The sequence below is a fragment of the Pholcus phalangioides genome, unplaced genomic scaffold (genome assembly GCF_987345545.1).
Source record: "Pholcus phalangioides strain wild (caught in Gottingen) unplaced genomic scaffold, Ppha-v1.0 ptg000017l_1, whole genome shotgun sequence".
Lineage (NCBI taxonomy): Eukaryota > Metazoa > Arthropoda > Arachnida > Araneae > Pholcidae > Pholcus > Pholcus phalangioides.
In genome coordinates this window covers 39,383,577-39,406,012 of record NW_028301610.1, presented here as the reverse complement: position 1 = coordinate 39,406,012, position 22,436 = coordinate 39,383,577, and the positions used below count along the sequence as shown (strand labels likewise).

The window sequence follows — 22,436 nt, the reverse complement described above, 5'->3', positions numbered from 1 at the left end:
TTCTCGCCGTACGTTCATATGGAGAGAACCAGGGACCCGCTACGTACCCTCCAATGTCCGCGAAATCGACCATTATGGCGGAGGAGGTTTAATGGTCTGGGCAGGCATCATGTTGGATGGCCGCACATCTCTCCATGTCTTTGAAAGAGACACTGTGACTGGTTTGAAGTATAGGGATGAGGTCTTGGAGCCCTATGTTCGCCTTTTCAGGGGTGCAGTTGGCCCTGAATTAATTTTAATGGACGATAACGCGAGGCCACATAGAGCTCTTTTGCTCGACGATTTTCTAGAGAGTGAGGATATTCGCCGGATGGATTGGCCAGCCAGATCTTCAGACCTTAACCCTATAGAGCATGTCTGGGACGGTCTGGGGAGGGCAGTTGCAACTCGCAACCCCCCTCCGGGAACCATCCAGGGAATGAAAACAGCGTTGCTGAACGAGTGGGACCAATTGCCACAGGAAATGATAAACTGCCTTATTTCAAGCATGAAATCACGCTGCGAGACCTGTATATCTGTAAGAGGGGGAACCATACCCCCTATTAACCATTCTATTAACCCATTTTTTTGTTTATTCTGCAACCGCTGTTTCATACCTTCCGACTCCAACGAGTGTTACGCACGATCATGCGTGTGTATTACAATTATTGAATGGTTATTTGTTTTGTATTGTATCAATGTATGTACATATCAAATTTCATTAAAATCGGTACAGTAGTTCTAGAGATAATCGACCAAGTCTGCAAATTCTCTTAATTTCTTACACCAGTATATAAATTGCACAAAGAATTATTAGCTCAGAAGGAACTGAAATACTTGGGACATAAGATAGGTGGGGGTAATCACGCTCCAGATGAAGAAAAAATTGCGGCTATAAGAGAACTAAAGAAACCAGTCACTAAGAAGGACGTTAGATCAGTGCTTGGGCTTATGGGATTCTATAGAAATTACATACAAAATTTTGCAGAGTTATCGATTCCCCTGACAAATCTGGCAAAATCCAGTATTTCCAATCCCATCCCGTGGGATGAAGAGGCTGATGCGGCTTTCGAGAAACTTAAAGAACGCCTGTGCAACGTGACCAGGATGGCAACACCAAATTTAGAACTGCCGTTTCAGTTACACACTGACGCATCTGACTTAGCAGTAGGTTGTTGTTTAACTCAAGGGGTTGAAGGCAGATACCAGCCTATCGCTTTCGCGAGCCAGAAGCTGAACAACACCCAAAAAGATGGGCCAGTATAGAGAAAGAAGCTTGGGCCGTATTATTTGGGTTGAGAAAGTTTGAAAAATGGATCCATGGCCTGAACGTGGAGATTATAACGGATCACAATCCTTTAAAGTATTTGACCGAAACGACTCCAAAAAGTCCAAAATTGCTACGGTGGTCCTTAGCCCTGCAAAGATGGAATTTAAAGATCACTCACAAGGCAGGAGCGCAGCATTTGAGTAGAGAAAATTGGGATTAAATTGTAAAAGAGTAAATCTTTTTTTTTGTAAATAAGTCTAGTTACGATAACTTTTTTTATATTAATTATAAGTAGATCATTAGAATATAGTAAATGTTTCTTTTATTAGTATTATTATTTGGTATATGCAGTATCCAGCTTTCTTGGGGTGAGGGAAATTGTTCACTTCACTCTGTTATTACTCCAAGAAGAGGGTCCAGTGTTGTGTGTGCGTAGAAAGAAAAAAAAGGAAAAGAAACAACCCATTCTCCCAGCTGGTTGGGAAACTGTTGCATTGGAAGAAAGAGAAAATGAGGAGAGTCTATAATGAGAAGGCTATCCCGTCATAAAAGGGGGTGAAGAAGCATAATCACCAGGGCTCTTTCTCCCTCTCTACACCATCTCGACGTGAGAAATACGTATGCCAGCCTAAACAAAGAGTGTCCGAGGGTCCGAGTCCTGGCAAGTCCATTGTATCCTAAGGTGCCAACAACAGCGCAAGGAGAGGAAAGAAAACCTCAACTATGAAGGCAGAGTTTTTACTTTGAATGGTTATTTGTTTTGTATTGTATCAATGTATGCACATATCAAATTTCATTAAAATCGGTACAGTAGTTCTAGAGATAATCGACCAAGTCTGCAAATTCTCTTAATTTTTTACACCAGTATATAAATTGCACAAAGAATTATTGAATATGGAGTATGCTGTAAGGTTTTGGAGACCATACCTACAGGGGGACATAGATTTGGTTGAAGGGGTTGCAGAGAAGAGCTACGTGTGTCCTTATTGGCACACGGGGCTTGAGTTATGAAGAGACTTCATTTTTTGAATATGTTTACAAAATATGTTCAAAATTTTCAATGGGATAGATAGGATGTGTGAGATCCGTGATGACCTTCCACGACGAAAGCTTGTGAAAGGTCAAGGGTCAGATAAGGGGACTGGACAGCTGCATACCAGGAGTCGAGGAGAGAGAGAGGTGGACAAGGAGAGGAGGTGAAAAAAGAGAGACATTCTAGGAGGGAACGTACAAACGATGTGAGATCCGTGATGACCTTCCACGACGAAAGCGTGTGAAAGGTCAAGGGTCAGATAAGGGGACTGGACAACTGCATACCAGGAGCCGAGGGACGGAGGAGAGAAAGAGGTGGACTAGAAGAGGAGGTGACAAAAGAGAGACATTCTAGGAGGCAACGTACAAACGAGAGGATGTAAGCAGCTCATGTGAAGAGCTGGCTAACCAAATTATACATACGATGTAATAAGTGTACATAATTAACATACTGTATATACCTTAATTAAAGAAAATGCACCTAGCACAAAAAGTGTGGTTCTTCCCGTGTTTCGGCTGCGTCGTTATTATAGGATGGATCATGAATTATTAGTACACTGTTAATAGATTGCTTTTACAAGAGGACACCGGTATCAATTGGTAAGGTACAATGGGAGGTTATGGTGTCCCAGGGATTTTTTCTCTAATAGAGTTGTTAATAAATAGAATAGCTTATCCCCGGAAGTAGTAAATTCTAACACATTTGTCACGTTTAAAAAGAAATACGATAAACATGTTCGGGTAAATCGAGAAGCTATCTATACTTAGAATAAGACAACCATAAATACATTTTATGGGCATTGTATATTTTATCATGTATACATACATTGTTTATAATTTTTTGATTGCATTTTTAATTGGGTTGCTGTATTTTAGTAATATATGACATCCATACTTATTATGGACATCTTTTTCTCAGCCAACTCGTTGGGAATTTTGCCTGTTGTGGCCTCATATTTGTATTTGTATAGAAAGTTATACTTGCACAAAGCGAACACATACAGGGAAAACATAGATATCCGAACATTCTCCCATCTCCTCATCTTGAGAAAGATAGAAAAATTAACAACAAAGCCAAAAAAAATAATACACAACAAATAACCAGACAAAAAACGCAGATGGAGATGTTATATTAAAGGAAAAAAAGGTCTTCAGGCTTGGAGAACGATGCTAAGCCACTTTTGAATAATGACATGGAGTTCCTGGATGAGTGTGTGTAAAAACGAAACAACTAAACAACCATCAGTGAAAAAACCACAACGAAAAGAACAAAAAAAGGAACAACGAAAAAACTCACGAGAAACGCTGACTTCAGATAACAAACTGCTCAAAACAGCTGATAATAATCTCAGGTTTGCCTGAACAAAATTCAGACCAACAATTAACTGGAGGGGAAAGAGTATTGAGGGTTGAAAACGAGAATCTGATGCAAGAGAATAAAAAATGAGAGGATGTTTCAGGTACTTTGCATTGTAGATCTAGAGGGTTAGCAACTTTCTTGATACGATGGAGGTAATTATTCAAGGGGGGCTCTGTTGAAAATTAGTTTGTAAAAGATACATTCCAATTTTCTGTTCGAAAAAAGAGAGAAGTTCTTGTAGCAGTTATAGAAGGATCGAAATTCTCGAATGTAAAAAAGAGGGTTTACCGAATATTTTCTTTTGAAATAGCGGGAGTAGAAAGACCGGATGTCTTCGACATAAAGACTAGAAGGCAGTAAATCGACCACAGAGGAAGCTACAGAACGAACGTGATTGTCTATTGTCTCATTAATGCTGATACCCGAATGGCTTAGAATCTAAATTAATGATATACTCAGGGCCGTCTTAAGAGCGTCATGGGCCTCCCGGGCCAAGTGATTTTTCTGAGGCCCTACTTGGAAAATTCTCAAAAAATTCAACTACTTCTCGTTTTTCTGAGGTCCCTCTTCTTATGAGGCACCCGGGCCGGGCGCAGGTGGACCCATGCATTAAGACGGCATTGGATATGTTATTTACCAAAGAACTAGAGTGAATAAGTTGAGCATACAAGTGATGAATCACCGACGACGAATAAATACAGAAATTATCTAGAGCAATTATGACTGATTTCGAGTCTGTAAAGATGAATATTGGAACATTTGAAGGTTGAAGGAAGGTTCTGAGGCCTAAGGTAAAAGCGAGAGCCTCCACCGTGAAAACCGGAGAGTCTTTGGGAATGAACTATGACCTGATAACTTTGGTAGCTGAGCTGAGCGGAAAGCCCCACAAACAACTTGAGATGATTTAGACGCATCGGTAGTGATTATACAAGCATTAAGCGACAGAGAATCGAGATACTCTTGAAGCGTAGATTGGTAAGAGATAATTGAATTAGGTCTTTGAAAACTCAAACCCTCAGATATGAAATGAATATTCGAGGGTATACACTGCCAGAAGGAATAAATTGGACTCAGAATAGACATATGTGAAAAACCGATAGCTGAACTGCATCATTTTCCTAGCCAAAGACGGAGAGAGACGAAGAAAGCCAGAATCGGCAATGTTAGAATGACCTTGCGTGGGAGTGGCAGAAATGCGAGATAAACCAATTCTGAAGAGAATAGAATCCTTAAAAGTGGGTAAGGCAAGAATGTTTCTAAGTTTATCGATGCAAGTTGTAGTAGGAAGCCTTAAAATAGATCTCATCAAGGAGTTATAGATGGTGCTGATCTCAGTGAGTGAAGATTTGGCTGCGTTAAACCACGCAACTGCCCCACATCCGATGGTACCTCCAATTATGCTCTGAGCACAGACTTGAGAAATTTGCAAGGAATATTCTTGAGGAGTGAGAGATGGAACGACAAATGTTTAAAGAAAAAGTGTCATTAGAACGCAGAAATAATAATTGTTTTTTCCAGGTGAGAGTGCAGTCCAGATAAACACCCAGAACTTTCAATAACGGATCAAACGGAATGGATTCACCATTTATGCTAAAAGAAGAAAAGTATGGAGGGCATTTTCGTGAGAAAATAGATAATATGGATTTAGATAAAATGAAATGCACAGGCCACTATCGGAGAATCGGAGCCATCGGAGAATCGGAGCTCATCGGAGAATATTAGGAATAGCTTTCAACTACCGGGACTCGGCATATTTTCCATCTGATGCGTTCATTTGAAGAAAAATGTCGTCTGTATAAATGTAGAGATTGATGTCTCGAACAATATATGAGGCAATATCTAATGTGAACAGCGTGAAAAGAATGGGTAAAAGAGTAGACTCTTCTAAAAGACCACGGTTAGGGCCAAAAGCCCCACATCTGGATCCCCTCCAGTGAATAACATGCTTACGATTCGAGAGATAGACAGCCAACCTAAAAATCTTCCATGGAAGCCCAAGCAAATCATAGGCAGCCTTTAAATCCAGACCAATAATGTAGCCAGTGTAGCCTTTCTGAAGGGCATATGAAATGGAGAATACCATGTCTTTAATGCAAGTCGGCCCCAGTTTTCGGACGAAAACCGTAAAAATATTTTGAAAAGAGATCAAAGCGCAATGAGATCCAAGTGATCCCAAACAGAATGATTCTCTCAAAGATTTTACTTATAGTGTTTATAAGTGTTAGAGGATGGAAGTTTTTCGGATCCGTAGTCGGCTTTCCTGATTTAGGAATAAAGATGATACGTCCGTCTTTGAAGGCCAAAGGCACAAACGATGGGGACCAAAGTGTATTAAACGCGTTCAAAACTTCAATCCCTTTATTTGGAAGGAGTTTAGTTTAGTTTAGTTTAGTTTAGTTTAGTTTAGTTTAGTTTAGTTTAGTTTAGTTTAGTTTAGTTTAGTTTAGTTTAGTTTAGTTTAGTTTAGTTTAGTTTAGTTTAGTTTAGTTTAGTTTAGTTTAGTTTAGTTTAGTTTAGTTTAGTTTAGTTTAGTTTAGTTTAGTTTAGTTTAGTTTAGTTTAGTTTAGTTTAGTTTAGTTTAGTTTAGTTTAGTTTAGTTTAGTTTAGTTTAGTTTAGTTTAGTTTAGTTTAGTTTAGTTTAGTTTAGTTTAGTTTAGTTTAGTTTAGTTTAGTTTAGTTTAGTTTAGTTTAGTTTAGTTTAGTTTAGTTTAGAACCGAGCGAAGGGAGACTCCCGACCACCCCCAAGAACTTCTATTGTGGACATGAGAGAACAATATGTTACAAAACTGGAACATCGCTCCTCATCAAAGAAAACATAGAATGCCTCGCGACAAGAGCCTCAATCGGCGCGTTATTCTTGACTACATATGAAGTCATTTGATTATTTTGATTTGTCGACATACAATCTTGTACTCCTTGTTATTTCCTGCACCTGCGAACTGTCTGGTCACCTATCCTTCTTTTCACTTGAGGAGTTACATGCGGGTGAAACAGTCAAAGTTGCAATTTGCCAAAAGTCATGTGCAGAGAAATGCACGTGTGCCACATCAAAAAATACTACAGATATATTTAAAAAAAACAACAAAAAACATCATGTGCAGACAGTACAAACAATCCAAAATCTTATGCATGTATGACATATAAACATATAAATTCAAAAGTTGGTGCCACAGCACCAAATGGGGGACGCAATTTACATGGGGTGCAGGTGGGCCAATCTGCCTCTTTTCCAATGTGGCCGGCTGGTGCGCCGCTTATGCATGTATGACAAAAATTCAAAGTTGGTGCCACAACACCGAATGGGGCACAAAAACTTTGGAAGGAGATAATAAACCTTCAATGGAACACCATCCGGACAAGGGGTCGTTGAACGACCAGAGCATATAGCTGTATGAATCATGGCCCCCACAAGGGGTGGGCTAACAAGGCTCCAGCTCTGGGGCCCGGAACGATTTTCACAACTTTTTCTTTTCCACGCTATAAATTCATCATAAAAGGGCCCGTGAAAGTCTGGACGAGGGCCCGCAAAAGATCCCAGCCTAGGGGGCCTGCTCCAGGATGGGGGGGGGGCATGGTACGAATCTCCGCGGAAGTGAACGGTGCATCCATGTAAACCTTAAACTAACGAGGACGTCCACAAAAAGTATCGGAGTAAGCTAAATCAGATGAAAGAAAATGTTGAGATTTCAAAAATTTAATCTGTACCAGAGGATCAGTATAGTTATTATTAGCAATCATGAAAATATGTCTGCATTCATCCCATGTTTTCGTCACAATATACCGATGTCTACCCAGAATAGAAAAAAGAACTGAAGGCTGAGTGAAAGGTTGAAGTTCTTGAGCAAGGGTCTTCAATCTTTATAATACGAAGGTGACAACGATGAAAAGCAGCAGATAAACTTTTATAATTAATCCAGTTGTCCTGAGAGGGTGCACGACCAAATGCTCGGAAAGCACGTTTTTTTGGATAAGAGCCATACGCCCCTCTTTATCCAATTTAAGCCACGGCTGTTTTCTCCGGCGAACAGAGTAGCTTGATGAGTTGACAAAGAACATGATTGTAAATATCCCCAAAATTATTTGAAGAAAGGATGGAAGAGATAGCTACCATGACCACTGACCATTTAATATAACTGTGTTCCTGAGATATGGCTTGTCTATTAAGAACCATTGAAATGTTAATCGGCAAATGGTCACTGTTGAATAAAGAGTCACATGGTGACCAAGTTATATAAGGGGTCATTTAAGTATTACGTCAGCATCGATGGGGGGGGGTTTCCGATTTGCTAACTTTTGATGACAAGGGGAGGGGGGTTGGGATGATGCTTACATCATGAACCACCCTTTATGAAATTATGAAATATTCTTAATGACACCTTACTCGGTGCGCCAAAAACGAGAAAAATCTTTGGCTAGTTTGTGTTCACCTGAACTTACATTCCCCGTAATTATAAATCCCTTACAGATCCACTTCAGCGATCTCTAAATGTTTCACGGATCTTTCAAGTGTTCTGGAAATGTGTCCGGACTGCTTAAGTGCTATGGAAATGTTTCCGGGCCGCTTAAGTGCTCTGGAAATGTGCCCGGGCCGCTTAAGCGCTCTGGAACTGTGCAACGCATCACTCAAGTGATCCATTAATCCGTAATTATGAAACAGATCACTTAAGTAATCTGGAAATGTTCCGCGGGTAACTTGAGTGATGTAGAAACGCACTGGGGGGCAGCTTAAGTGCTCTAAAATTGTGCCACATGTCACTCATATCTAAATGTGCTACGGATCGTTTAAGTGTTATGTAACTGTGTCGGGGGTTACTTAAGTGATCAGATAAACTTGAGGGCCACATTTGGTCCGTGGGTCAAGGGTTTACCATATATGGCTTAAAGGGTGGGTCGCAATCAATTTCTTAGAGAAATTTTGAGTTCTTACCCTTCAAATAGCATTGAAATTAACAGAAATCGATTATAATAACATATAAAGGTATTTTCTTTCGAAATTTTAATTTTTTTTAATGTTTTTTACGTTAAACAAATTTTTTTTCGTCTGGGGGGGGGGGTGCACGAGTCCCCACAATGCCCCCCTTCCGCATACGTTTCTGATTCCCATCAATATGCGTTAGGAGGTAGGGGGCAGTGCTGACGAAATTTTGCTGACAAGGGGAGGAGGGGGTCAAAAATGGCTAAAAATTTGCTGACATAATACTTGAACGGCCCTTAAGCCAGGGATGCAGAAACACAAATCAATATAGAATTGAGAATCCTTACTTTAAAAGGTAGGACGAAACGGAGGAACAAGGCACAGATTATGATTAAAGATACCAATTAAATAATGCAGTACCTGTAGGGTGAAGTAAAACGGCTGCACCAATTCGGATGATGACTATTGGAGTCTTCTACTATGATAAAATTACCTGAGACATACGAGAAAATATTTTCTGAGTGGTGTTGAAATTGCCTGGAGGACGATAGAAGTTGACAATAAACATAGAGAAATCAATTATTAAAATTTCAACAATCATGATTTCAAAAGAGAGATCGGAAAAACTCCGGATTAAAGATGAAGAGAGAGATGATCTGACTGCTGTCATTAGACCACCCCCAGGGGAGGGTCGCAAACATAAAATATCATAGTTAAGGCAAAATTTTTTGATGAAAATAGATTCTGACTTGATGCTTCTAATGTTCCACTGAAAGATTTTAAAATTGTTATTATCCATTATTACAAAAAAATTTTACCTCAGTATGCTTTCACTCAGAGAAGGAAAGAAAAAGAAAACATCAAGTTTTCAATGCCACACTTCTCTTTGAAGAGGGAAAGGAGAATAAAAAGATGGAAACATATAGAAACCAGAAAGGGAGGAAGAAAAAACAACCAAACCAAACTCGATTTGATCACAAAGAAAAATTCGGTTCTTTAACCGTATTAGAGAAGGGGGAATTTTTTTTTTTTTTTTTTTTTTCGTTTATATTTTTTTTTCTGATCCGGAACGAATCCGATCAGGATTTTCGGAAGATAGTTGGGACACAGAATTAAAAAATCAAAAGAAAGGGGCTCTTACGGCCGTATTCACCAACACAGTTTCAACTGCAATCGCAGGTGAAAGGATTGAAGATCGAAACGGATTGGTTAAATTAAGGATTTTAACCAATCCGTGTCGATCGCTGATCGTTTAACCTGCGATTGCAGTTGAAACTGTGTTGGTAAATACGGCCGTATATGTTTTCAGCGGGCGAGATAGAGGTCGTACCCCTTACAAAAGGCGAGATAATGGAAGAATCTATTTGAGTCCGCAGATACATCACTATCTTCATGTGAGCAAGATGGTAAGGGGGCCCATTGAAATTCACATTAGAAGGTAAACGTTTCCCCGCATCAAATTATTCCGTAAATGCTGTTGATGTACTCGTCGATTGAAGCGCAGCATTTACTGAGTTAATAAATTCAGGAATCATTGCTTTTTTAGGTAGGGAGTCCTTGATCGATTCCTGAAGACTAATTCTCAAGTCTTTGAGGACAATCTCCTTGATAGCATTAATCTCAGCATGTACCAGAGATTTAATCTCCATTTTGAGAGCACTTATATCCGAAGATGTGGAGATACTAGCACGACCTGCAAAAGACGTAGCTTGCGATTTACATCTCGCACGCGCTATGTTCGCAGGCACTATTTCAGATTTATATTTAAGCACTTTGCTTTAAAAAATATAAACTGGACAGTGGAGATCCGTCGCTTCGTGGGGAAATTTACAGTTTATGCATGAGATAATATTGGAACAGTTTCCCAGATCATGCTTTTCACCACACACTTTACAAATCTGACCGGTAACCCTGCAGAATGTTTCGTTCTATGAAAACGGCTCCAACATCTCTTATAATTACTGGGGTGGTCTATAAACTGACGGGGGTGATATATCATAAACCATAATTTGACTAGACTTGAGATACTCGTCCCAAGACTTGTTGCCAGAACCATGTTCAAAGGATTTCCACCCTTAATGAACCTCTGAATAGCAATAATATGCAAATTATTAGAACCGAGTTCTTCAGCGATTAGCTTGACATCAATATCTCTTGGAATATCTCTAAGGCCGGTATTACACTTTAAAAGTTTGATGTGGATTAACGAGATTCCCGCTGTCCCTATCTACTTAAAAGTCCTATTATAAAACTTGAAAAATGCAGCCAATAAGGTCAACGGTTACATTTTCTGGAATGTAACAAATAATCTTATTGGTTAGATTTCTCAAGTTTTATAAAAGGGATTTTATCAAACTTTTATAGTGTAATACCGGCCTAAGGAGGAATTTAGACGTGATCGAGTTTGTAAGCAGAGTGGGATTGACAGGAATGTCCAAAATGCTTTTGATCTGCAAAATCTCTGGCGGTGTGTGGGTCAGCCGTAGAAACCAACATTTCTCCAGAACGGATAAAACGAGTCTCTGAAACGTTTTTATGATACGCGATCTTTCTAACGAACTCTTGTTTCAGTTCAACAGGCCTCGATCTCGGAATGGTCGAGATGCCCGACAACTTCAAAGTAAGGATACACTGTATGTTATTTGCTGATATGAAGTCTAAAATCACTGAGTCATCCGTCGATGCTCTCCAATTATGAAAAGAGTTAGACACTTTACCTTGAGCACGGCCGACTCGACACTCCGTGTGCACTCCCCAGGGGCTCCGCGGCCTCTCCAGGAAAATTGAAAAAAATATCAAGTTCGAAAAAAATAATTATAAATAATCTTTAATAATAAAAATAAATCAGTAACTTTCATAAATACATAAAAAAATAGGCCTACGGGGCTCCTCCATAGAAATTTTACACCAAAAAAAGGGTTCCGGGAATCAAGAAAGGTTGAGAACCGCTGCGCATTAGACCATAATTTCCCAAACTTTTTCTCTCATCGCCCCCCTAAAGCTGGGTTTTCTTGGGAACATGTTTTCTTTGTCGCGTGTAACGTGAATAGCCCAGCGCGACACGCCATCCACTCACCAATAAGAAAAGCGGTACGACTGTTTTCCTACAAAGCGCAACAATCTTCACGCCAGCGCTTTACGTCGGACATGATTGGCGGACTGCTTCTCGAGCAGTCAAATGTGTCGTTCGCCGATCTTCTCTTCATTTTGGTTGTTTTCTTTCCCTTTCCTTCAAATAGGAGCATGCTGACAACAGAATAGTTGATGCCAGGGCCATATACTATATAGTCGCCCTGAGCTGATGCGCCGAGCTAGGGAAACACAAACGCGTAGCGTCATTATGTAACACGTTTCTGTCGACGCGAAGTGGTCCCATTCGGTTGACGTGGCGAAAAAAAAACCTGGTCCTAGGAAAACCCGGCTTAACTCAAGCGAACCTATATTTTACCCATAGCCTCTATTACCCTGAACTGATTCCATCGCCCACCAGGGGGTGATATCGCCCACTTTGGCAAACACTGCATTAGACCTTAGGGGTCATTCAAGTATTACGTCAGCATCGATGGGGAGGGGTTTCGGGTTTACTGACTTTTAAGAGGGGTTGAATGATGCTTACGTCATCAACCACCCTTTATAAAAATATGAAATATTCTTGATGGCATCTCACTCGGTGTGCTAAAAACGAGAAAAAGCTTTCTTTGGTTTGTAAGCTAACTAATTCTCCCTAGTGATAAGTCCTCTACAGAGCTACTTTAGTGATCCCTAGGTAAACGTTCCGCGGATCCTTTAAGTAATCTGGAAATGTGTCCGGGCCACTCAAGTGCTCTGAAACTGTGCCGCGCGTCACTCCAGTGATGCGTTATTCTGCCGCGCGTCACTCCAGTGATGTGTAATTCTGCCGCGCATCACTTAAGTAATCTATGCATACTTTGTTCTACATACTTTAGAGCTCTAAAATTGTGCCACAAGTCACTCAAGGGATCTCTAAATGTGCCACGGACCACTTAATTGCTCTGGAACTGTGTCACGGGTCATTTAAGTGATCTGTGAGTGTGCCACGGCCCGCTTAAATGCTCTGGAATTGTGTCAGGGAACACTTAAACTAGGGCCATAACTAGGATTTTTGCCGCCCGGGGAAAACATTATTTTTCTGCCCCCACAACTTCAAAATTCGATAATTTTGTAATGGTGTTCTTTGTTCTCATCTAAAACTGCCACCCGGGGCAGTTGCCCCTCCCCCGCCCCCTCCCTCTAGTTACGGCCCTGCTTAAGCGATCTGTAAACATACCGCTTGGTTCCTTTTTACAAAATTTGGGTTGAGGTGGCAGGCCACATCAGATAACTACGTGGGCCATATTTGGTCCGCGGGTAATGAGTTTAGCATATATGGCTTGGAGGGTGGGTCGCAATGAATTTCTTAAAAAGAAATTTTGAGTTCTTAGCCTTCAAATAGCATTGAAATCAACAGAAATGGATTATAATAACATATATAAATGTATTTTTTCTCGAACTTATGAATTTTTTAAAATATTTTTTGCATCAAAAAAAATAAGTTTTCATCGTCCGCGTACGTCTCTGATTCCAATATACATTAGGAGGTAAGGGGCAGAGCTGACAAAATTTTTTTGACAATGGAGTTAGGAGGTCAAAAATGGCTAAAAATGACTAAAAATCTGCTGACGTAATACTTGAATAGCTTCTTTTATGCCATGATTGGAATAGACTATTCAATAGAGTGGCCGTAGGATTAATTTATATGGTAGAACTTTGTTTTTAATCGAAAGTTTGGCCTGAGGGAATGTTATTTTGTTTAAGGCTCCCATAATTTTGGACGTTTTATGTGCAAATCAAAAAAAAATGAGGAGTGTAAGTTAGTGTTTTATCAACATTGAGAAGAAATATAAGAAATATATTTCTCCTCTAAGATCTGAATCCTCAGACCAATCTGTTATTTCATCCACTGTTTCCTGTAAGTTGTTTACCGCTGCATTTGGATCCATTCCTCCACCAAGTACCATCCTGTTCAGCACACACGAGCTCTAAGGAAAGATTAAGAATCATCATTTCCCTTGTATAGTCTAGCGGTCTAGGCCACTCACCCGGCAAGTGAGAGGACGTGGGTTCGATTCCCCGCAAGGGCTATTGAAATTTTCTCTCTTTCATAAATTCATCTTCGCATATGTTCGTGTGTCTGATTAATTTTTTGTTTTTACCGATATATCCCCTGCTTTTCCCTTCAATTTCATCGATTGGTGGTATTGTGCACCTAGTGAAGTCAGAGCCCTTTGACCTTTCACAGGTTTGTATACTAACTAAATAAATAAATAAATAATTTGAAATATCAAAGATCAAAATATCAAAGTGACAGAGCCTGGGCGTGCTCGGTTCTATACTATACAGTGATGGTAACTCGCGGGAAATTTCCCATATTCGTGGGAAAAATTGGCCAAAATTTGTCCAAGTGGGATATTTCTTAACATTTGAGTTAAATTTTGAGAATTCATCAAACAAAGAGTTTTTGAAAAAATGAAGAAATCAATTGCAGTGCAATACTTTTCAATTGTAAAATACTTTATTACGTATTTTCCCAGCTGGTTGGCAGCATATTTTTCAGAATACGTGAGAAAAATTCAGTCGAAAGAGAAATTTTGCTGGAAGAGGTTACCATCCTAGCTATACTATCAAAGAAACAGTTTTTGGAGTCTAGATTTACCGCATTTATCTCGAAGAAATATGGTCAGGTTTCTGATACTTGAGATGATTGTCACGTTCAACCGGAAAGCGTCGAGCGATTTTTGCTCCTAGTGAAAGAAACTGAACTTACAGGTTGTTGTGTTTGCAAACTTCAGAAGAGAAACGTGAAAAGAAGTGGGGTGTGTGTGGTTGTAGGCGGGATTATGAGTTTGTTGTAAGGGGGAGTGTCATCATTAGCTATGCACAAGAATTCGAGTGAAAGGCATTCCTCTTAATCAAAATGTTCAGTAAAAAACCTCATTCAGACGTGAAAAAATCGTCTCAGAAAGTTTTAGACTTCAAAAAAGATTCTTTGAGTCGGGTGAAGCATCTCAAAAATGTTTTAGGTAAATGTGCTTCGATACACTATACTTACTGCACGTTAAAAATATTTTCAGGTTGATCTTTTTATAGTGCTGAAAAATAGTATTTTGTTCTCCATAAATCAATGAAAAATATATATTGTATATATATAAAAAATAATATTTATATATACACATGTGGGTGATTAGAGATGGTGCTTAGATTTTAGTTGATTTTTCATTTACTAATAGCTATTGATCAAGTTAAAATTTGCTTTAATAATTAAAATCTGATGTATATATTAAGCACTATCAAAAGGGTTCATCAATAAAGACAGGTCTAATTTCTTAGTATCTTTTCAACTTGACATATTCACTGATATTTTGATTTTAGTATAATTCACAGACCACATCAAGAAAAAATCTAGGTGCCAATCAGATATTTTAAGAGCCAAGTGTTTTTTTTTTGTACCAGCAAAAGTGTAATCCCTAGTTTCCCCTGGCGATTTTTTTTCTTTTTTGGTGAGCTCCTTACCAGAAGCTTCACACTTTTTTTCTCTCCTCTATTGGCGCTGGTTTTCAGTTTCTCCTCTCCTTCTAGAACTACCTTTCCTTCCATCCGTGATACAGGTGGCACTAGTTTAAATACTCCTTTCATAGCTGCAGGTTTTTCAAACTGATTTTTCTTTGTCATCAAGCAGACTACAGATGGGCGCTAACCTGGACCCTCCTTTGTTTACCCCGCTTCATTTGAAACAGCCTTCCATTCCCCCCCCCCCCCATTTTAGCATGAGTAGCCATGCTTTACCCTTCTCCGTTGTCGTTAGGTCAGGTTGTATCGTTCATTTTAATGTGTGTTTATATGTGTCAATGCCTTTTTCGCGACAGTTAGGATGTCAAATTAAAAGATTGCAAACTATCCTTCTAAACAATTATACGCTTTCAGGCAATCATTGTTTCGTTTATCTTTGTGCAAATATTTATTTTTAACCCAGAAAACTCTAGAGAACCTTTTTGGAGATAGTTAGGGATATCAAATAGGAAGATTTCAAAGTATCAGTCTAGACCAGTGGTTCCTAACCAGGAGAGCATTTTTGGGGTGCAAGATCAGGAAAGAAAAATTAACAACATGTTGACTGACTATTCAGGAAAATTGAAATGATGATTAAAATATAACTTTTCAATTCCTAAAAAAACTTGCAGAAATATCTCGCATGAAATTTACGTTGTAAAAATTTATTTTTAAATTAGCAAATCATACTTTTGTTTTTCATTTCGGTTGAGAAAAATACCATTATTTACCAAAACTATTTCATGGTTTGTTCACATTAGTACCTCGTGTTTTTACATGTTGTGCTTAGATTCGATACTGCCGTGAACATGACTCGGGAAAAATGTCAAAAAATTTACTGAAGTGTCGAAGTGTGTGTATTAATTTATAGTTTTGCAGCTGGAATTAATAAGTGAAGAATGATTCTTCGAACATTGATTCTTTTTCCAAATCTCATAAAATGTTTATTATTACCAGTTGTTTATTATGACCAACTGTCTGGCAGTCGAGTGGTTAGGGAAATTGCTTCTCACTGTGCTGGTCTGGGTTCGAATCCCGGTTCGGGCATGGATGTCTACTAACCTGACACTAACAAATTCTCTGAACGAATCGTGCTGATCCTTTGGGAATACATGAAAAGATCATGTTATATATTCAAGAAAACAAATGGTTTTTTTTTTTGGTTGGCAACACAGTGGTGCTTAACGTGTTTTTTGGAGCTCTGTAAGTTACATAATATTTTTAATATTTATTGGAATTGTTTTGAGCAATTTTGTTATTTTCGCTTATTAGAAATGGTGAATGCCAAGTTAATGACACTTTTGTTTGAATAGGGACCATAACTGTATTTTTTTTCTGGATTTTTAGCGAAGTCTTGTTGGACCGCTTACAAATATGGCGGTGTAAACAAACATTTGCTAGTTGTATTTAACATAGTCACAGCCGTCCTAATCTGCAGCTCAAAATTCTTATTCATTATAATCCGAGCAGTGTTTTCTGATAGAAATGTCTGATGAATGCCCCATAGGTGCTAATGCTTCTGATTTACCTGAAAGTCTTCCTATTTTTCAGCCTTATTAAAATCTTCCAGTCGGAAATCAGATTCTTCCGATTTTTCGTGTCTTCATAGAAAAATCCCTAAAAGACGTGATTGTGCTTTGTTTGAATTTAAAATCCATAAAGAAAATACTCTTCCAGTCCTTTCAATTTCAGGCTGACCTGGTTTCTCAGGAAAAATATGGGGAATCAGGATTTCAAGTATGAAAAATCGGTAGCTAATCGCCAAATATGATGCCAAAAGAATGCAAAGTAGCCAATTACTGCTTAACTCTTTACCTACCAGAGGGGTGAAAATCTATGGACCCTAGACTTTCAGGGAGCTTCTTCGAGACAAATTTCTTACCCCCCGTATTTACTTCGCCTATTCTTGTACTGCACATTGTAGAACCTTTCACGACAATGACCGGATTACTGGTAGAAAGCAAAGTATTTCAACGTCCTCTTCACCGACCAAACAAAGCGACCGGGTATGGAAAGAAGATTCGTCTTTCTTCACGCAGTTAATTTCCTGTGATGCAAAGTTTTGGCTACTTATGCTATTTGTCATCACCAACTTCGCCAATTGTCGTCATCAACGGCATTTTGTGACAGCAGAAATCAGATTAAACTTATTAATCGATAAAGTTTTACGAGTCTGAGTGACAAAATATTCTACGACTTACTCCTGTTTTAAACAGAATATGTATCAAGACAAGACGAAAACTAGAGAAATGTAAAGCTTAAAAATAATCCCTAAACTAATCCCATTACAGAATTGTGTGGACCATTGGCGTACGCAAAGGGGGACCCCTGAGCCAAGATTATAGTGTTATTTTGCCGGAAAAAAAAATAAAAAAAACCCTTCTCAGAAGGGAAAAAATCTGAAATCCCCCTTGAGAAAATTCTGCGTAAGCCTATGTTGTGGACATTATCTATTCAAGATTGCTTATAACTAGTAGCACGTCTGTTAGTAGAAGACAGAGTTTAGACTATAAACAACCCACAAATATTTTATCCTTATTTATCACACAATGGAACTCAATACCAGACACATTGGTGGTCAAAAAAAAGGTGCCCTGGGAAATTCACAAGAATAAAGGGAGATTTTCTCAAATACAGCACCTTTTGCATTTCCCAACAAAGTACTTATAGAGATCTCTAAATTACACGCCACTTGGGGTCGGCTAGCTTTTCAGTCCAAGGAGCCCCAAAAAGCTGTCTTTCACAATAAATCATTCAAATCACGTTGAAGCCGAATCTTTTCACCATAAGTCTTTCTAGTTCCAAGAAGTCTTTCTTTTGCAGAGTCCTGCTCAGGGGCGAATATTTTCTTTAATCCAGCCCTGCTGGTTTTTATACAAACAGAATGAGAGCTAAAAATGAAAATAGATGTCCAAACATGCGAAAAAGCAACATTATAACAAGCAGCACAACAAACCAAAGGTGAGAGCCACAACCCAAATTCTGCTATTGTTATAAGTACACTCATTGCCATAAACATTTGCGCACCCAGAAGAAGTCGTCAAAATGAAACGAAATTTTACACATGTAAGTACTACGTTGATATAAGTAAGTGATTAGAAAATCCAAGAAAAAGGATCATTTATCGCAGAAAAAAGTACAGATGAACAGAAGTTTTAGTACTCTGTTGGACCCCCCTCTAGCGCGAATGCACGATGCAATACGAGCGGGCATTGAGGCATACAAGTTCCGTATGATGTCCTGAGACATCTCGTTCCACAGTTGCTGTAAATGCGCCTCTAGTTCGACCAACCTCGTAGGGTGTCCAACTTGCCGTCCCAAATGATCCCAGATATGCTCGATTGGTGACAAATCTGGGGATAGAGCAGGCCAGGGAAGGGTGGTAATGTGGCGGAGGCAGTCTTGTGACATCCTTGCTGTGTGTGGCCTAGCATTGTCTTGTTGAAAAATGGCTCCTGGGAGCCCTGCCATGAGTGGCAACACATGTGGCTGAAGGATGTTATGGACGTACCGCTGGGCTGTCATTGTGCCATGGATCAATATTAGGGGTGACCGTGTATCGTAAGCAATGGCACCCTATACCATGACACCAGCTGTGAGAGCGGTGTGTCGCTGTAAAGCGAAGGCAGGATTGAAGCGTTCACCACGGAGCCTCCACACACGAACACGATTGTCATCGCTGCTCAATACAATACAAATACAAATACAACGCCACAACAGGCAAATTGCCCAACGAGGTGGCTGACTTAAGAACATCATGGATCCCCGAGCCATTTTTTTTGGAGGCCCCACCTACTACTGCTACACCACACATGCACCCCCCCCCCGCGGAACCCCCAACGAATCGGTACCTGCGGGAATGTGCGTGTACGTATAGTGCAACCTGACGTAAAGTTTGTTTCTGTGTAATGCTTGTTATGTGTAGTGCTGCCATCTGCCCCCAGTTTTTCTAACTATGAGTGAAGTGTTATGGTTGAATGATTTACCGTTGTAGGACTGTTGCTCTCTGTGGCGAGACTTTTTAACGGGGAGATCGGCTCGCATTTGCGCCTTGAGGTTCAAGTTGAATCTTCGTTCGTCGCTGAAGACGACCTGGTTCCATTCCGTTGCAGTCCAATCCCGTCGTGCTCGACACCACTCCAAACGGAGGCGTTGGTGGGTGGGTGTCATTGGCAGCACACGTAATGGGCACCGCGATTGTTGAAAAATGGCTCCTGGGAGCCCTGCCATGAGTGGCAACACATGTGGCTGAAGGATGTTATGGACGTACCGCTGGGCTGTCATTGTGCCATGGATCAATATTAGGGGTAACCGTGTCAGTCATAAAACCCAAAAAAAATATTATTACAAAATAAAAGTGAAAAATATTTATAAAATATTAAACCTCAAGTCATTGGCTATAATTTGAGGTCAATTTTATTTTGAAAATTCAATTTTGAATTTTTCATTTCAAAAATGTGGAATGTGCAATTTTGTTGGGAATGACTCATATAGTAGAAAGATAGATAATAGAAATTAAAACAAAGCTTCGTGATGATGAGGAGAGAGAAAAGAAAACAGAGAACACTTGTTTGAAATTATTCCTCTGCTGTTTGGACGCAATATTATGTCCTTGATCATGAAGTGGTTAACCAAGCTAAGAATACAGAACCTGCAAATAGCATTTCATTCATGAAAGGGGGAGCAAGATGAATTTAATTATTTTTTGGTTTTACTCACTAAATGTGTAGTATACAAATATATATATATATATAGGACCCATAAAAAAAATTGCTGAAAGTGGGGAACACAATGATCTCAGCATAGTGATGCCACTGCCCTGGTTTTATTTGTAGGTACAGTTACTTGTGTGTGTGTGCAAAAATGGTTTAGTCATATTTACAGCACAGTCAGCCCTCTGTATTTGTGGATTTCATATTCATGGTTTTCCGTATTCACAGTCTCTTTCCCTTAATTTGTTGAAAACATTGTTAAGGTAATAATTCTCATATCGAAACAAAATATAAGTTGTTTGTGTTATAAATAAATGTTAAAAAAATACATCCTAAAGGTTTTTCTGGTGCTTCTGAAAATATTTATACAAGACTTGTTTAAATGTTTCTAAAAGTGAAAAACGTGCAAGGAAAATTCAAAATTTTGACAAAGATTAGCTTCATTGCTGCGGTTTCTATGGCATCAATGAGTCTACAGTCAAATATATCAAGAAACAAGGCCGTTGCTGTAGCTACACCTGCTACTATGTAGCCTTGGACCAACATGTCTCTCAAGCAGAAAGCCCTGTTTCTCTGTGGGTGCAATAAAAATGTTGCCTATGCAAATTATGTATTCCATAACTTGCACACTATTGCTGTCGTTATTTAATCTGCAAATCCTGAGAATTAGACGGCAAGTTTATTATGAGCAGCGTAGTAAAGAGCTTCATAAGTTTAAATCTACAATGGATTATTTACATGAAATAGACCCATTTGTGGTATATTTTTCACTTGTAGAAAAATTGGTAAAAGAAGCCTTGTTACTCTATACTCTAACAAATTAACTGGAATTTAGAGGAAACGACTAACAGACATTATCATGTTCTTTCCAGAAAAAAAGCCTTAACTCACTGGATCCCCCCTTCCCACCTCTATTTCTTCCACGCCAAGCAGATACTGTAAAAATGAAATGTCTAAAGAACAAAATTTTAGGGTTTGTTATTCACTGATTTTCCGTATTCACAATCACTCTGGAACGTAACCTCAGTGAATACAGAGGGACGATTGTACTTTCATTTTAAAATTTTAAATCTCTAATCTAAAAACTTCCATTTTTATATCAGAATGATGGATTGATTGTTTTTTTTTTCCAGAAAATTCAGATTTCACAGAGGCAAAGTTGTTTTTTCAAAACAATTACAGTCACATTTATTATATTTTTTATGATGCCTTTATTGTTGTTGAAAATAATCTGAAGCAAAGAGGTAAGTTGACGTTTGAGCATAATATACACATCAGAACCAAATTTTGAAATAGTTTAAATATGTGGAATTAACCCTTCAACCGTCGAAGACGTGTTGATGCGTCATAAAAATTCTTTCGAAAACGGGCAAGGACTTGTTGACGCGACCAAAAAATTCTCTCAAAAACGGGCAAGGATGCGTCAATGTGTCCTGGTCAGACCAGTGCCTTCCCCTAGCTGCTTTGTCTGAGACTTGTCACCCATGCAACGAGCACCTCCCTCGCCATTCAGTAATGCTGATCTCATTGTAGGAAGCTCTTCACCGGCACATAATACAGCAAGCAGACATGAATAAAGGGAATAAAGGACACAGTGTTCTCTATTATGTACTATAGTTATCTTGAATAGCGAAATCTCTGCTTGTGTGAGTGTGTTATTTTGAAATGTGGTTATATATTGTGCGTTTGAGAAACTCATTTTTTGAAGAGCACTTTTTTATAATATTCCCCAAGAAGTTCGGAAACATCGTAATATAATTGATTGCACTTGTTAAATACAGTAATAGTTCTGACAAGTTCAAATTTTTAAACTTTTAAAATTAACATTATTTAGAAATTAATATCAAAATTTCTTTTAGTAAAATTAATATTTTTTGAATAATTGTAATATTTATTGTAATACTTCTTTGATAATATTTCTTGAATGATTCTTGAGAGTTCGAGAATCATTCAAGTATTCAAAAATAATCAATTCAGTCAGGGCTGCAGCCATAAACTTGGCCAGACCGACAATATCCATTTTGGCACACCTCTGGTCCGTCACACCGTACTTGTTTCATCTTCCGTAATTAGCATTTTTTCATCAGGTCCATAATTAGCATTTTTTTCCATGGGGGGGGGGGTGCACTATGATGATGAATTAGCAAAAAAAAAAAAGTTTTTTGCATTACGTTATGGGGAAAAAAAATTCTTTTTAATTTTTTTGAACCTTAAAAATTGTCTCCCTTTTCAACTCTCCGCCCCCACCCGCTTTACAGGGTGTGTTGAAAATTATGACTTTTACCAGAAAAATGGCTGATATCATAAAACCCTTGAGATTTAATTTCTAAATTGCTGCAAATTTTTCATCTTTATATACTGCAGCCTCCCAGGAATCGATGTAGTTTCATTACATATGGTGTTCTGATCGAATAAAACAACACTTACTTGAATTTTACTTAATATATTCTACTATCTCAACATTAATCCCGAGATTATGTTTGAATATCAGAAATATGCAACTTTTCATAGAAAATCACGCAACTCGTGGTAGCGTAAGTTGGGATATTACTGTATCATTG

The 22,436-nt window shown here is 38.8% G+C and overlaps 2 protein-coding genes across 8 annotated transcripts in view; one reads left to right on the top strand and one right to left on the bottom strand.

Moving 5' to 3' along the window:
* The window catches only part of nbs (nibrin), a 39,450-nt gene extending 30,373 nt beyond the window's left edge, over nt 1-9,077 (bottom strand). For 2 of the 5 annotated variants that reach the window (XM_089246110.1, XM_089246111.1), the window contains exon 1: nt 8,978-9,070. The gene's annotated coding sequence lies outside the window, so the exon portion shown is untranslated. Of the gene's footprint in view, nt 1-8,977 lie in introns of all 5 variants that reach the window. The other 3 variants (XM_089246113.1, XM_089246114.1, XM_089246112.1) reach the window with 3 other exon arrangements.
* A 5,309-nt stretch (nt 9,078-14,386) lies between these two features.
* LOC149073033 (ral GTPase-activating protein subunit alpha-2) overlaps nt 14,387-22,436 on the top strand; it is a 405,837-nt gene continuing 397,787 nt past the window's right edge. For all 3 annotated transcript variants that reach the window (XM_089246694.1, XM_089246695.1, XM_089246693.1), the window contains exons 1-2: nt 14,387-14,637; nt 21,009-21,119. In XM_089246694.1, coding sequence (XP_089102820.1) covers nt 14,532-14,637; nt 21,009-21,119 — 217 coding nt within the window. In that variant the 5' untranslated portion in view covers nt 14,387-14,531. The remainder of the gene's footprint in view (nt 14,638-21,008; nt 21,120-22,436) is intronic.